General features: G+C 36.1%; 1 protein-coding gene across 2 annotated transcripts in view; it reads right to left on the reverse strand.

Annotated features, from left to right (window-relative positions):
- Positions 1-14,548, reverse strand: part of BANP (BTG3 associated nuclear protein) — a 141,773-nt gene that overhangs the window by 108,469 nt on the left and 18,756 nt on the right. For both annotated transcript variants that reach the window (XM_009277269.2, XM_009277268.2), the window contains exons 4-5: positions 11,459-11,581; positions 10,519-10,694 (exon numbers count right to left, since the gene is read on the reverse strand). In XM_009277269.2, coding sequence (XP_009275544.1) covers positions 10,519-10,694; positions 11,459-11,581 — 299 coding nt within the window. The remainder of the gene's footprint in view (positions 1-10,518; positions 10,695-11,458; positions 11,582-14,548) is intronic.

Genomic DNA, 14,548 nt, shown 5'->3' on the forward strand with positions numbered 1-14,548 from the left:
GTTCTTTACGCGTATTATCAGGTATTATATGTAGTATCTAGATAGAATCTAGATGAATCAAGTTATTTAGTACCTACATTGCAATAGCCAGATACCGAGTCAGGACCCCACTAGGCACTGTACAACCACACACAGTTTCTTCTATTCCTTAAAGGCTACCAAAACACAAATAACATGTGAAGGGTTGGGGAGGAAGAATACAGTCAAAGAACACTCTTTTCTTAAAAATAATGAAGCATAAATGCACACACTCATCTGTAACTCAGTTAATCACGCACCTTTTTTGTTTTGCCCTGAAGTATTTTCCTTTCCTTAATTTTCCTAATGGCCTTGCTGCATTTTGAATGCTACGTGGAAAGGTACTTCCTTGAGTTTCTTTACACCAAATATTATATCATCAGAGAAGTGGCTCTTGATCATTTCTACTTCCAGTGTTAAAGTCCTGACATTTTTATCTGATTTCCTCTCTGTACTCAGAAGCTCATTTCAATGACAGACAGACAAATTTCTAGCTCCTCTTCAATGTTTTTTTAGAGATCAGAAAATTTCCCTTTATCTCCATTCTGCTGAATCCAGAACTAGTTTGCTTTTCAATGCTGTTTTCAAATCTTTTTTACTGTATTAAGTCCATTTCTTTTATCTCACAACACAGCTGACCATTCCTCTGTTTCGGCAAGGACGTGCAAGAAGACGAGAGGTGGCTGGGGCCGCTGCGCAAACAAGCATTTCTATGGAAACAGGCTGAGCGAGCTTTAAGGTTAGTATCAAGAAAACCTATGTCAAGAGAACAAAAACCAGACAAGAGTCACCGCGGCTTTCAGACTCGCTCTCGATGTGTGTACGTGTTTTCCCACCCGGGGAGATGAGAGAGACTTAACTGTTACTCACGTCTTTCCATTGGGACACACTCCCCCAGTTTGACATGTGAGCATCAGCAGTAAGACTAGAAGCAAAGCTAGGCTCTGCCCTCTCGCGAGGTGCTGTCAATCACTCCTTTAAAACAAGGAAAAACAAAAGGAAACACCTGCCCACATAAACACTTGAATTAACATGTTCCATGATTCCGAGTAGTTGGGTTTATTTTACTAACAAGGCCGGGTGCAAATCTGGCTTTTGCAGCAGAGAAAAACAACTGGTAGCTGCAATACAAAGGCAGAAAGAGGAATTAACCTTAAAAAAAAAATCCTAACCTACAAAAATAAACCCCCATTTCTAGAGAAATTACATACTATTTTGACTGATGTGTAGAAGATTCAACATCATCTTTTTAAATAAATATCTGTCAATTAGCCCGAGTCCTTTGCCCCTGCAAGAGTTCACAGGGGTGGTGATTAACTGACAGAGACTACAGAGCACTGACTTTATTAACTAACAATCATTACATATAAGGAACAGAGCGACAATCAGGCTGTAAGTTAACCTACAAATCTAGCAATGTGATTTAAAGCTTGTGCTAAAAGAAAGGTTAAAGAACTAGCTTTAAAGCTATACTCACCAAAACCTCCTCCCACCACAAAAAGCAGTTAAGACACTGGGAGTTCTGGCAAAAGGAAGCATACAACACACGCACACGTCCACAAACATCAGAAACCCTTGACACAGAACTGGAGTTTTTCGCTTGACTCTTCTCATGGGGAAAAAAGGTTTAATTTCCATGTAAATATAAAAGAAAGATAGCCAGAAGAATCTCATGCTCCAAGTATAATCTTCTGTACGGCACAAAGGATTTGGCTAACAGATACGCAGTTCCAGTTAACTTCTAAGCCCCTGAGGTTAGAGGACCGGTACACCACGCGAGATATTCTGAAAATACATCCTGCACTCATGGTTTCTTCAGTTGTCTGACAGACAACACAGCATGAAAGAACATATATGAGCATGCAGTACCAAAGCATACTTGTCTCAGCAAGTACTAGGGTGTGCATAGAAGTCTCAGCATAACATCAGTGAGATTACTTGTTTGTTAAAAATAAGGCCTCAGTTTTAGTATATAGTTAAATCCATGAGAGAAAGAGGAGATTCACTTACTTTATGACTCATGGAAGGCCATGGAATTTATTCAACAGAAGTAGAAAATGAGGACAATGTGATCATCCGTAATTTAAAACAATCAGCTAAAAAAATTCCAGATAAAATTGAGAAAATTAAAATCTGTGGACTTAGATGACTTTTTAAACCCTTAGAAAATGTGTTTCATGACAGAAAAATGAGATTTCTAATTTAGATTTTCCCCACTTTCTTGTTTATTGCCTTTTTGTTATATTTAACTTTACACAGTGGACCAGACTGTTAATTCCAAACATCACTGTGACAGATACCTGGAAGAAACCATTGTTCATTTGTTTGCTCCCAATAATTTAAAAAAAAAAACCAAACAAACCAACACAAAACTCAAAGCAATTCAATTTCTATAGTTTTCTTTGGCTTTAATAAGTCACTGAAGCTCTTGAAGTCTCATCAGTGTCTTCACATCAGCTACATGTATTGTTTTAAGATACAAAAAGTTTGCTATTTAGAAGTTCATTCTCGCTGTCTGTATCTGGTCATAAGGAGCTTGGCAGGAAAAGCAAAGTGCTGCAAATGATCATATAACATGCGAGATTTGATCTTACAGTGAACTGGAAAATCCTGTGGACAGATAAGTCTGGGCCACGTAGAAATAGCTGCTTGGATTCACATTTGGAAAGCAAGTTGAGCACTATTTAATACTAGTATTGTAAAATGACTGTTTCAGATGCAAAGCTGAAGAGACAATATGTGACTAAACAGTTTCATTTGGAAAAAATATTATTCATCCTTTAATTAACACACTATGTAGACCGATTTTCCCTTATCTTCTCAAAAAATACATGTTTACATTTCTAATTCTATATTTTTTTTTATAGTCTTAAAATGCAGTAAAAGGAACGCAGAGAAAGCAGATGTGATAGGAAACTATCATATGGTGCCAAACATCATACGTCAGGATATCAAGTGTAAAGTTCACTGAACCAAATTCTAAATCAATGGATTTTGTCATTTATTTATATCACTTAAAAACAGCTTTCATGGAGCGCTGTTCAAGAGCATTTCACGTACTTGGGAGATACTAAGGACAATCTGTTTCTTTCTCAGTAATTTCAAAGTCTTGGCTTTAGCATAGACATTTTTTAAAATATCTGCTTTTAAAGCAGCATAGAAATGCTGAACGGGACATTCTTATACCACAAAGATGAGAGGTCCTGCCTTTTTTTTTTTCCTTCCATATTAAAGATAGGACAGTAACTCTATTGTGAAAGATTTAAAAGGATAACATGACGTGCATTAATGTTTTAGGAACAAATGCTCCTCTTGTTTGTACAGTAAGTCACAGATTAAATATTTTAAATGTTACCATATACTGAATATGTGTAAGAACAGTATTATTATAATATTCCTTACATCTTGAAGCCCCTCATATCTTGAAAGTAATATCTAGTATTAAGCAAAATAACGCTCTCATCGTATCTCCTAGAGGTGTGCAAGTATAATCACAGTGCCTTTAGATAGCTTATTCTTTAGTTGAACAGTAAGTATTCAACATCTGAGCTTTGTTGAGCTAAATTGAAGCAGCCGCTTAAGTTACTATTTTTTCTATACATAAGCTGCATTAAAAAAAAGCAAATTCTGTTTTTACCAATATTCTAGTGTGAAATTTTGAAGAGCAAGTTCTTGTAAAGTTTTTCAAAATAAAATTCAACACCTTCAGAGGAAACACAAAACTGCCTGACCACAGCAAAAACTAATTTATCAAAAAAATTAGTAAATATATTTGGATATTCTCTATTCTTTGCTTTCTGCTCTTTGCACACGTTTCTTGGTAAAACAGTACTTAACAATGTAAAATTCTGAAACTGTTATTCAGTGCAAGCTCAAGGCTTATCAGAAAGAGTTCTTTATGAATTAAGTGTGATCTTTTATACATGAATTCCAAGCAGTTTACCCAACAAATGAGAAATCACAAGTAAGCAACAAGCCACACTTTTTGACTGTTTCCTATAAATCCAAGAGTGTAAAACTCTTAAATCAGAATCAAGTGTTGCGGAAGGTACTATGTAAGTACAGAACAAATATAACATCCTTACCCAGCTATTTTACAATCCAAGAATAAGGCAGGAGACAATAGGTGGATTACAGAGAGGCAGGCAGGTGACAACACACATTGAGATGGTAGGCATCACCAAAAGAAAGAGTATCTTAAAGAAAGTATCTTAGGGAAAAAAAGGTATCTTAACTTTGGTAAGTTTTAAGTAAACACCATGAGAAAAGACAAAAGCAAGTATCATGGACAGTGATGTATATATATAGTTATGAGGATTTCCTCCCAAGGAAGTAGAAGAAAGCATAAAAGTCTCTGTGAAAACTTTACAAGCAAGGAAACCTGTCATCTACGGCTGAGGAACTCTCAACAGTGACTGGGAGATGGCAAAGGACAAGGTCTTCCTTCATAACAAGGGTGCCATGGAGTAGGGAAAGGCATGCAAGAAGATGATGGGCTTAAAATGACAAGTTTGGCAAATCATATTTGTAACAGCTTTCTGAATGTAAGGCCAGAGAGGAGGCCTTACAGTAAATAAGATGGGAGGTAACTGGAGCCTGGACGAAAGAGCGTTATTTTCACCTCAGATGTTATCTATTAAGAACATAAAAGGTTCCTTTTAAGCACTGATCATTTGAAAATCTACTCACCATTCTTACCAAAACTTATTTGTTCATAGTTACTGCAACTTGCTTTTCTTCGTCTAATGCTAAAACTCTTCAGTTAAAAAGTTTAGACAAATATATTTGAGAATGTCAGAATATTTTCTAACGGATTTGTGGTGAGCATGAACGGCTGCCAGGTTATAGCTTAGTCAATTGAAAACCAACCCTTGACAGGATTACAGCCACATACCAGTACGAGAGAATTCGTTAAAGTCAGAAAACAATATAGGTACTTAATAACATAGGTTTAAAACTTCTGTAATTTAAAACTAGTGTGGATCTAATGTTCTTCACGGTATTATTTTTTGCAGGGGAAGGCAAAATCCAAAAGAACGCAACAGTGTTAGGATGAAAGCTGTCGTGAACAGAGACTATACACGAGGCCTTACTTACCACATAATCAACTAGTACCGATATCTTCAGAGATACGAAGGCCTAAAGAATCGATTCGCAAATTAAGTTCTGTGCAAGAAGGACAGTATATATCAGCTGTAGCATTTTAGGTTGGTGAAATCCAATTCAGAGTCTACAGACCTTTATAAACGTACAAGAACTCTGGAAAGCACAGAAAAATAGTCTCCTCAAAATAACTTAACAGTCTAAACAAAAATAACTAAACAGTCTAAACTTTTCCTTCTATTACCACCCTGAAAGTGCGAGAAGTACAGTATCTGAAAACTGAAGAGGAAAATAGAACAGTGCCATCACTTCATTTAGCACACAAACTCCCACGCAACTATTAAGAAAAAAAAATATTTCAGCATGTTTAGTATATAAAACTTAATGGCTCTCCCACTCCAAAACCACATCAGTGAAATTAATGACATCTCTTCCTGTGCTATCTTTGCTTTGCATAATACAGTGAACTCTACAAAGTTGGAAGGTGCCCATGACATTTACGTCACATAATTCTGCACAGCTTCAATATACCTGAGAGAAATATCAACTCCATTCCCATCACAGCTGAACAGATGGATAAGAGTCACTGCATTATAAACCACTTAACACATATAGCAACTAAATCCTCACAAACGCAAATGGACAAACAAGTTTTTTGTAACAGTTTCTGAAGATCTACAACTGTTTATTACAAAAATAACGTACATAGACACAAGGCCCAAATGATGATGTTCTTCATTAATCAACTCATCATTTTTAAGCCTAATTAAAAAGTTCAAGATAAAAAAAAGCACAACTTTGTTCAAACTGAGTGTATGCTGTTCTCCAAAACTACAGTAAAAAAACATTCACGTCAAAATTAAGTGGACTTTTAAAAGAGCAAAAACACATCTATCAATTGTTGACGTTTACTTTAAACACTTCTTAGTGATAAATGTGTGTTTCTTATCCATTAAACGAGAAAGATGTGTAATCCATGCTGGCGGGGATGAGGGGAGAAGAGGACAACGAACAAGAAAAGTTCCCTATGTTTTTAAATACAGGTTTCCTCCAGGTTAAAGAAAAAGCATACAGTGCCTCAGGAGAACACAGCCAAAAACATTACTTTTCAGAAAACCAGCCTCTACCCAAATTCTTAGATACTCACACAGTAAAATGGTTTGTTTATAAGTTTGACTGGTCATGCTATAACTCATGTTTGGTGTTTTCTTTCCTCCAGAAAACATTTCTGCTAAAACAGACATGTTCATGTATTCAGAGAATAACTACTACACAAAAGACTTCTAAAAAGCATGGGAACAGCTGGGTACTTCAAACTTCTAAAAGCCACACTTCAGAAAGAAAACGTTTATATGAAAACACAAAGCAGTACCTCCTGATGTAAACTGCTTAGCTGCATTTCTACCACAATGCAGGAGTTACCTACAGAGCTTTGATGTTTCAAAAGACGGAGGGAGAAGGAGAAAAGAAAGGTTAACCAGACTGGAGATTTATTTAGTTAAGCGCACTGTGGGTAAGGACAGTTTCACAACTGTCAGAGGAGCTCTCCAAAAGCTCTTCCAAATCAGAACTTCTTAGCTGAGATTATAACTAAGCTAATTATACAACAAAAAGATCTCTGGTTTGAAACAATGACTCTTGGTTAAAGTGAGGACCTTTTTAAACATCATTAATGTATTGTGTTAAAAATACAAGGAGGAGATTTTTTCCTAAATCAGAAAAATAAAGAGAGAAGAGATGGGCGATGATTAAGTCAATTAGACCTTAGAGACCGCGCTTACAATTAACATTATAGCATTGCTTGAGCAGTTTAAATTACCAGAATAGAGCAGCTTGGACACAGTTTTATTTGGTAGGTTGTATGTTTGCTGTTCTAAGACCTTTCTGCTTTTTCACTTCTACTCAAATGTGAGTTCAGTAGTGGGTCACACCTGGGCTTCTTCATTCAGTACCTTGTTTCAGTACAGTAAAAAAAAAAATATAAACATTTTTTTACTTAGGATTTAAATGAAGGCTCCAATCCAGATCTCCAGAAACCAAAGAGTCAAAGTTAATCAGTTTTAAGCTGATGTCCCTTCCCCATTTAAACTCCGGGAGGATCAGTGGCATTCAAACAGTGTTTCTGGAGGAAGGTATCTTCTTATAAGGGAAGTTTGGTAAAACAGAGTTTTGAGCTTTGATCTTAGTATTAAATTATCCTCCCATTTGTAGGAAAGTAATTTTACATCTAAAGCATGTGGTTATAAACTTACACTACTGTTTATACACCGATACCAACTGCTCTTCTCTAGTTTCCCCAGAAGATCCACTTGAGCTGCAACAAAGTTAGAGTAGAAAAGACACACTAACATATGCATTCAAAACAACAACAGACTAATCGCTTTTGACAGTTATTAATATCTGTGGGGTAAAATTACAAGTTAAATGAAAAAACACTATTTCTTAGTTGGCTCAATAAGGATACACTTGATATTTTCTCTGCCAAAAATATGACATTAATAAAAATATTAAGTCACTTACTAGTAAGCCTTCTGGCCTGTTTTAATTTGATTTTACACTGGTAATTCAATACTGAACAATTCTATTCTTGCTGGGTTTTATCGTCAATTGTGCAAGATTACTTGATGAACATCACTTTTAGAACTGCAGTTCAATGAATACATCAGGTGTTGATATTTCTATCATTCCCACGTGAAAGGACATTAATTATTCCAAAGTGAAATTTGGAAAAAGTTCATAAAATTTCACAAAAATTATAGATTCAGCATCTCTAGGTGTTTTCAGTTCATAAATACTACATGTTAAAATCAACACTTTGCAGACTATTAACTGCATCTGTAAAATGGATGAACACTTTCAGTTTTCTGAAAAGCAAAAGAACGAATCAAGTAACTGTTGCTCAAAGAAGAGAGAGAACATGCCTTACTGCACATGCAAAAAGAGTAATATACAACTGAAGATCAAATAAAGTCACAGTGTTCAGTCGGCAACACCCCCCCCCCTTATTCTAGACCATTACTGGAACCAGGAACTGGGCTCCATGCTTCTGTATAATTATTTTTCTGGAATAGAAAGGCAGTAACACTAATTTTTTTAAACTACCATACATGATTAAATGCTCTTTGAAAACAGCCAGCAGAGAGCAAACAACGCCTTTATATAAATCTACTAACTAAATTCTGAAAATATCCACAGGTCAATGCCATATCCAAAGTCAGCTAAAGCCCAACTATAAACACAGTTTATTTTTGCTTTCCGGACACAATAAGACAGATGGGAGTCATACTGAAAACCTGTTGTTTAGTCTCAGTCCATAAGGGCTGAAGTACACCATTCTTGGCCCCGCATATTTTACAATCAATTGAGATTCCTTTGAGCAACTCAGAATTCTTTCACAGACGATGAAAGCAACCTGATGGGTGCTGTAACTTTTGCCTTTTACTGCTGAAGAAAATGAGTCTGCACAACAGACCTATTATTCTTCATCACTTCCTTTATTAATAATTTAATTTCTGTGACACACTGCAGGCTAGTTTGCTTAGCATTCCTTCTGTGCAAGCGGTCCTCTCTCCTCTTCGCAAGGGCAAGAAGAGGTAGGTGTGGGGGATTACTAATCTGATTCTCAAAGCATTCATCAATCTCAGAGAGATTTTTAATGGATGAGTGTTCTAAATGTCTGAAGAAAATCAGATCTGAAGACATTAATGGATTAGCTGTTTCTTCAAAATTTACATATACAACAATGGCATAAAAGGCCAACATCACATTTGTCTGTGCAAATCTGTGCCAAACCACCAAGTCAAAAAGGGCATTACACAACAAATACCCTCCTGATGTTAGAAACTTTGTTTCTGGCATAGCTGACAGAGCTGTATGAAATATTAACAGACTCCACAAAGAGTATGTTTTATATGTATTTTCACATCGAAATATCAGCACTATCTGCCATCCGATCATTTTTTTTGAGAGGAACTCCTCAGACAGCCTCAGTCTCCTTTAATTCCCCATTGACCCAAAAAGAAATACCCTTTGGAAGCAACTCTGTGTCACAACATACATACAGGACAGAACCTAAAAGCTCTTTCTAATATGCATATGTTGTATGAGTATCCATGAAAGTCAAAGAATCCTAGGTTCAAATGCCTTAGAACAACACTTTCAGAAACAATCTTTGGTGCGTGACACTTTCAGTAGACTGACTTCTAAAGTTTTCTAAGCATCAAAGTTTTAAAGCATCTCATTGAACTGTTAGTTCTGAAATCTTTGAATGCACTCTTAAATACTCAGTTTCAGGCTATCTTGAATTATTCCTTACCCCTAATTGTATCCTAACCTGTTCACACTCAACATGCTTTTACCAATGGCTGGAGATCATGCTGAAGAAACTGAATCACTCCTAAATTAGAGTCCTTCTGTTTCAGTGTTAGAGATCAAAAAGACAACACATTTACCTCTTAAGTACCAAGGTCACCTCCTAAGTGCATTCTGCTGCAACGATTTCCTGAAGTACCTTATTCTTCCTGGTACATGAATGTAAATACGAACTACCACATCCAGAATAACACAAGTAAATGTTCAATAAATATGTTTTAAAAAGTAATTAGGAAAATTATTAAATTGAAGTCTAGGATTCAAATTACATCTGCATAAAAAAATCACCGATACTTTCAAACTAATCATAAAACATAATTTATCATGTTATTTTCACCTAAAACTCAGTGTCCTTTATATAATCCTGTTTGTGATTAAAATACAGCAACTAACATTCATTTCAATATTTCCAACCAGATAAAATAGAATATCTTTATAAGACTAACCTAAAATTCTTAGATTTCTGTGTCCAAGACAAAGAATTTTCAGAAAAATCTGACATTACACTGTTAACAGTCTGTTTTAATATGAATTTCCTTATAAAAATCGTTTACAGTTGCTAAGATAACTATTTTACATTCACAAGAATTACACAAGTGGACTGGCATAATAAGTTACAGGAGGAGCTGGACTAGTAGGTATTACTTCCCAGAGAAGGCATTTATTGTTCTGAAACAGTATTTCAACTTGGTGATGGGAAATCCTGCAGGTTGCATGTTTTAATTTAAAGGGTTTAAAATATAAAGCTACACTGCTATAGTGGGGCATACTTAAATTTTACAAGTAATTTTCATTAGCTGTTCTGCCTGTAAAACTAGTAAAAATAGGGGGAAAAAAAAGCCAAACACACACCAAACAACCAAATGATTCATTCAGATTCATTCACTCCTATCTGATGCTTGCTGTACTGCCTAACAATTCAAGGTTGGACTCATGATATGATCTCTGAAGCTTCCAGTTGAATCTTAGTTCATTCCATCACCACATTTACTTTGCTCAAGTAACCTTATAGTTAGATCAGCATACCTTCAGAGTTCAGCGTAATAAGCGTGACATTGTTCCCAATACTTTGGCTTCCTAATTGTCCACTGTTGGAAACTGAGTCACTGGCCTCAGAGCCACTCTCTCCGTCTTCATTGTGACTATCGTCATGCCCTGGAACTTTCACCACTATGGTGTTCTGCCTACGTCCAGGAACAGCACTATGGAAAAGAAAAGTACGTAACTTTGGGAAAACACAATCCTTAATCAGGAATAGCATCATTATAAGGGAATTAAAAACACTAATTGACAAAATTAAATGTATTATAAAAGCATACTCCTTTAAACAAGCCTACTCCTGTTTATAACTCAGAGCTATCCAGCAAAATAAAATGGAAGAAAATAGCAGAAATAAAAAATTTTAGATGCGCACTTTCTAAATTTGCATCAATGGAAAAGTCTAGGCCCAATGCGCAAAACAAAAAATATTTAAATGATTTATAAAAACATATTCTTTAAGAACGTTTTCTACCCAGCATCTTCAGTTCCACTTAATTTAAAATTTGCTTTAGACAGTACAAATTCTAACAAGCCTTCCTGGGCTGCTGCATAATCCTCCTTCAGTTGGTTAAATACAGGCTCTTGGCATGTTGCCAAGCGATCGCACATCCATGTAAAAAATATGTAGCTATGGGCACTCCTCCTTTCAACTGTCAGCTGTCAACTAACATGGAACTAATCCCAGATTCTCCAAGATGTTCTCTCCCCATCAAGAGTGAAGCATTGCTCTGTACCTTTACCGCTGATACGAGGTTTCCCTAGGCAGAACTGTCAGCCTGATAAAATATTCAAGTACCGGTTCAATGTTTTTCCCCCACTATTACCTAGAACATTCCTCATTTTGCACTTCAAATTGCTGCAGAGACTGATATTGATCTGTCAAAGGAGGGCACGAAGGGGGAGGATTCCCGTAACTGCTACTAACTTGCTAAGGATATTTTCCAGAGAATCCGCTGTTCTGCTCAATGGCTCTTCCTGCCCAACCATCTTGGCTACAATTGAATTCTGCCGGTCGTTGTTCAGTATTACTGTGGTCTGAGGGACAACACTACAAGAGAAAAATCAGAGAGGAAAATGGAATGTAAAGGAGCAAACCTTATAAATAATACATTAACACAGTCTTATGGTTTAAATACTCTACTTAAAAACAGAGACTGCCTCTAAGCCTAGCTCTTTCTCCCAGCATCGTGGTTATGTATCAAATGCTAAAGCTGATAATCCATCAAATTTTACATCTGTACCATTTCAAGTACTCAAATTTTTTCAGAGGACAGATGGCTTCAGTGGAATTATATAAAAGTCCACGACCCCTGGCAAAGTGATAAAGAATTCATCATCTCAAGATACACAGGAGGAAGTCTGTACATCACAGCTCCAAAGAGCCACCAAATTCTTGTTTTGAAAAGTCTGAGAGTGATCGTTTTCAGAGATACTACGGCCAGCTTACATGGTAATACACCATTTTCAGTAGGCTAATTCCTAGGAAAAAAAATGTAGAAGTATTTATTGCAAAATTGGATGATGGGCTTAGTTAAAAAGCATGTATTGTCTTCCAGGGCTGGGGGCTTGTGGAGGGCAGGGAGACGAGAGTGGTACTAGGGGCATGAGAGCAGAACAGGGACAGACTGTAACTTTAAATAATGACAAGACTAAACTACTTCTTGTGTGCATTTCACATACAAAAAAAAAATCTAAAACAAACAACAGAAAAGCATTTAGTGTGTGAGAAACCAGAAAGCCTTCTCTATCACTTATGATGACAATGTAGAAGGAAATAACTAGAGAAGTGTTGCATAGAAAAACACACTAAGTCTACACCATAATACAAAAGTAAATATGAAGTAAAGAATTGTCTCCAGCATGCAGCTTATCATTTAATTTGGTTTCAGAGATTATTAACATTAGTCCCACACCATTACTCAATATTCTAAGGCATGGTTTTGATATTTGAGACTGTTTCCACTGTGCTCATGGTAAACTTAAGGAGAGAACTTAGAAGAAAATTTGTGGTTTAGTGACAGAGAAGGCCGCCTCCTTTCTCTTTGCTTCCGCTATTGTTTTTACTGGTCCAACATCTCAAACATGACTGATGGTCATTTATTTTTCCTAACTGTATTCCTTGGCTAATTGTTGAAACACAAATTAAACAAATCTGATGACAGCAACTCTGTTTATTTCAGCTGCAATACAGTGCCTGCTTGCTTGAATATTCATGTGTCCATATAAAATTTTAAGCACTACAATATCCATCATTAAGACCTAAAGAGAAGATAAGAAACTGTCATAAGAGCTAACAATAAATGGATCTCAACTTTGGCACAGATAAAATGGTTGACCACAGGTTTTTTGGATACAAAAAGCCCCAGGGCCTAATGCTCTGCCTCCCTCTTACAGTAATTGCATCTGTTGCTAGGAACAAATGGGATTCCTCATGGACTGCCAATGATTTGTTGGATTGCAAACCTTGAGAAGCTCTGGAAGATGTTTGTCTAATCATAGACAAGTACAGAGTGTACTATAGCTTTTCATGTGTATGTGAAGTTCGAATTGTATTAAGCAATAAATGGGGGGTTTCTGTTGGCTTTTTTTAATTGCTATCTAGAGCATAAGGGTTTATGATGCTTTCATAGTCACCTTTTCAAAATTTTCTTCATTATCAAGAGGAAAAACACCCACACATTTCTTATTTAAAAAAAAAAAAAGACAACTTCTATTTTCTCAATGCCAGCACTGCATGTTTTAAAAAACCACACCAAATACTTGATAAAATACCGATCCGTGGCAACGTTGGCAGTCCCCCAGTCTAGCAGCAATACGTGTTCTCGTTACATTTCCCAAATTGTCCAAACAGCTACATTTGAAGTTTTTACAGGCTAGTTTAAAATGTTCAAGAATTTTACGCTTCCTTTTAGACACTGTTCTTTATCACCATCTTTCTTGCAATCACTTCTGAATGCCTGTTTAAAATGTCACTTACCAAAGCTTATTTTTAATGAACACACTGAATAATTAATTTCAGCTGTAGAGATAAATGCAATAAAATTACATTTATAAAGTCCTTTAAAGTCCTTGGATTTTGCTCCTATTAAGTTTATATTTGAAAGAGTCTTAGCACTAAAACTTGACATAAAATAAGGAAGAGGTTGGGGGGGTTACCTTTTTTTTTTTTTTTTAAAGAATATTCATTTTTAAGGAAGACAGTCTAGAGAGTGAGCCGGATGGCATATAGCTAATTTAAGCAAATTTAGAATAAGGAAATACTTTTATACAACCCACCAGCACAGATTCATCCCCTCTTCAATGCGTCAATGTACGTTCAAGCTTGCTTACTTCAATGCATAAGCTTTTTTTCAAATTTATCCCTAAACAAACACCCATGAAAACACTGGCTCCTCTCTAAGAATTAACTTTTCCCAGTCAGCAGAGTGGATAATCGGCAGGAAAAATCTACCTTCACAGTTGTTTTGGGAGGAGCCACTAACTAAACATACCATTTTACTGACACGTATTTTCCTGGCTATACAGCACAAAGGCAAAAACAGACACCACGTACACAAGGAAAACCTCCGTAACAAGCCACAGCTACCACCAAATTGTCCATCAATTGTTTTACATTTGGAAATGAACTGTTATCAAGTTGTAAGGACTCAAAGACTCTACAAAGCAGTTTGAAGAGAAAACAGTCACACAGAAAGCACAGTGGTAGAGAACAGCTAAAATAAGCATTTGGAAACGTTTAACACAGCACAACAAATCTACAACCACCAATTAACCTTTCTCTGTGATTAACCTGCCTGAGTAGGAACTCTACATCTAGTTTGAAAGTAACTGAATGAAGTTTCTTGTCTATTACCAGGAATCATTAATGTTGGGTAAAAGATTATTTCTGTGTTCTGTGTCTACTAACATAAAGACCCCAGTAAAACTCACTCAGTTCTTTTTCAGTCTTAAAGGAGAAGGAATTTATGATGTTTAATGCTTAACTCCTGAAGGATGGTGCTTTCAAAAGCAGTCT

This window comes from Aptenodytes forsteri, unplaced genomic scaffold (assembly GCF_000699145.1).
Source record: "Aptenodytes forsteri isolate BGI_AS27 unplaced genomic scaffold, ASM69914v1 Scaffold50, whole genome shotgun sequence".
Classification (NCBI taxonomy): Eukaryota; Metazoa; Chordata; class Aves; order Sphenisciformes; family Spheniscidae; genus Aptenodytes; species Aptenodytes forsteri.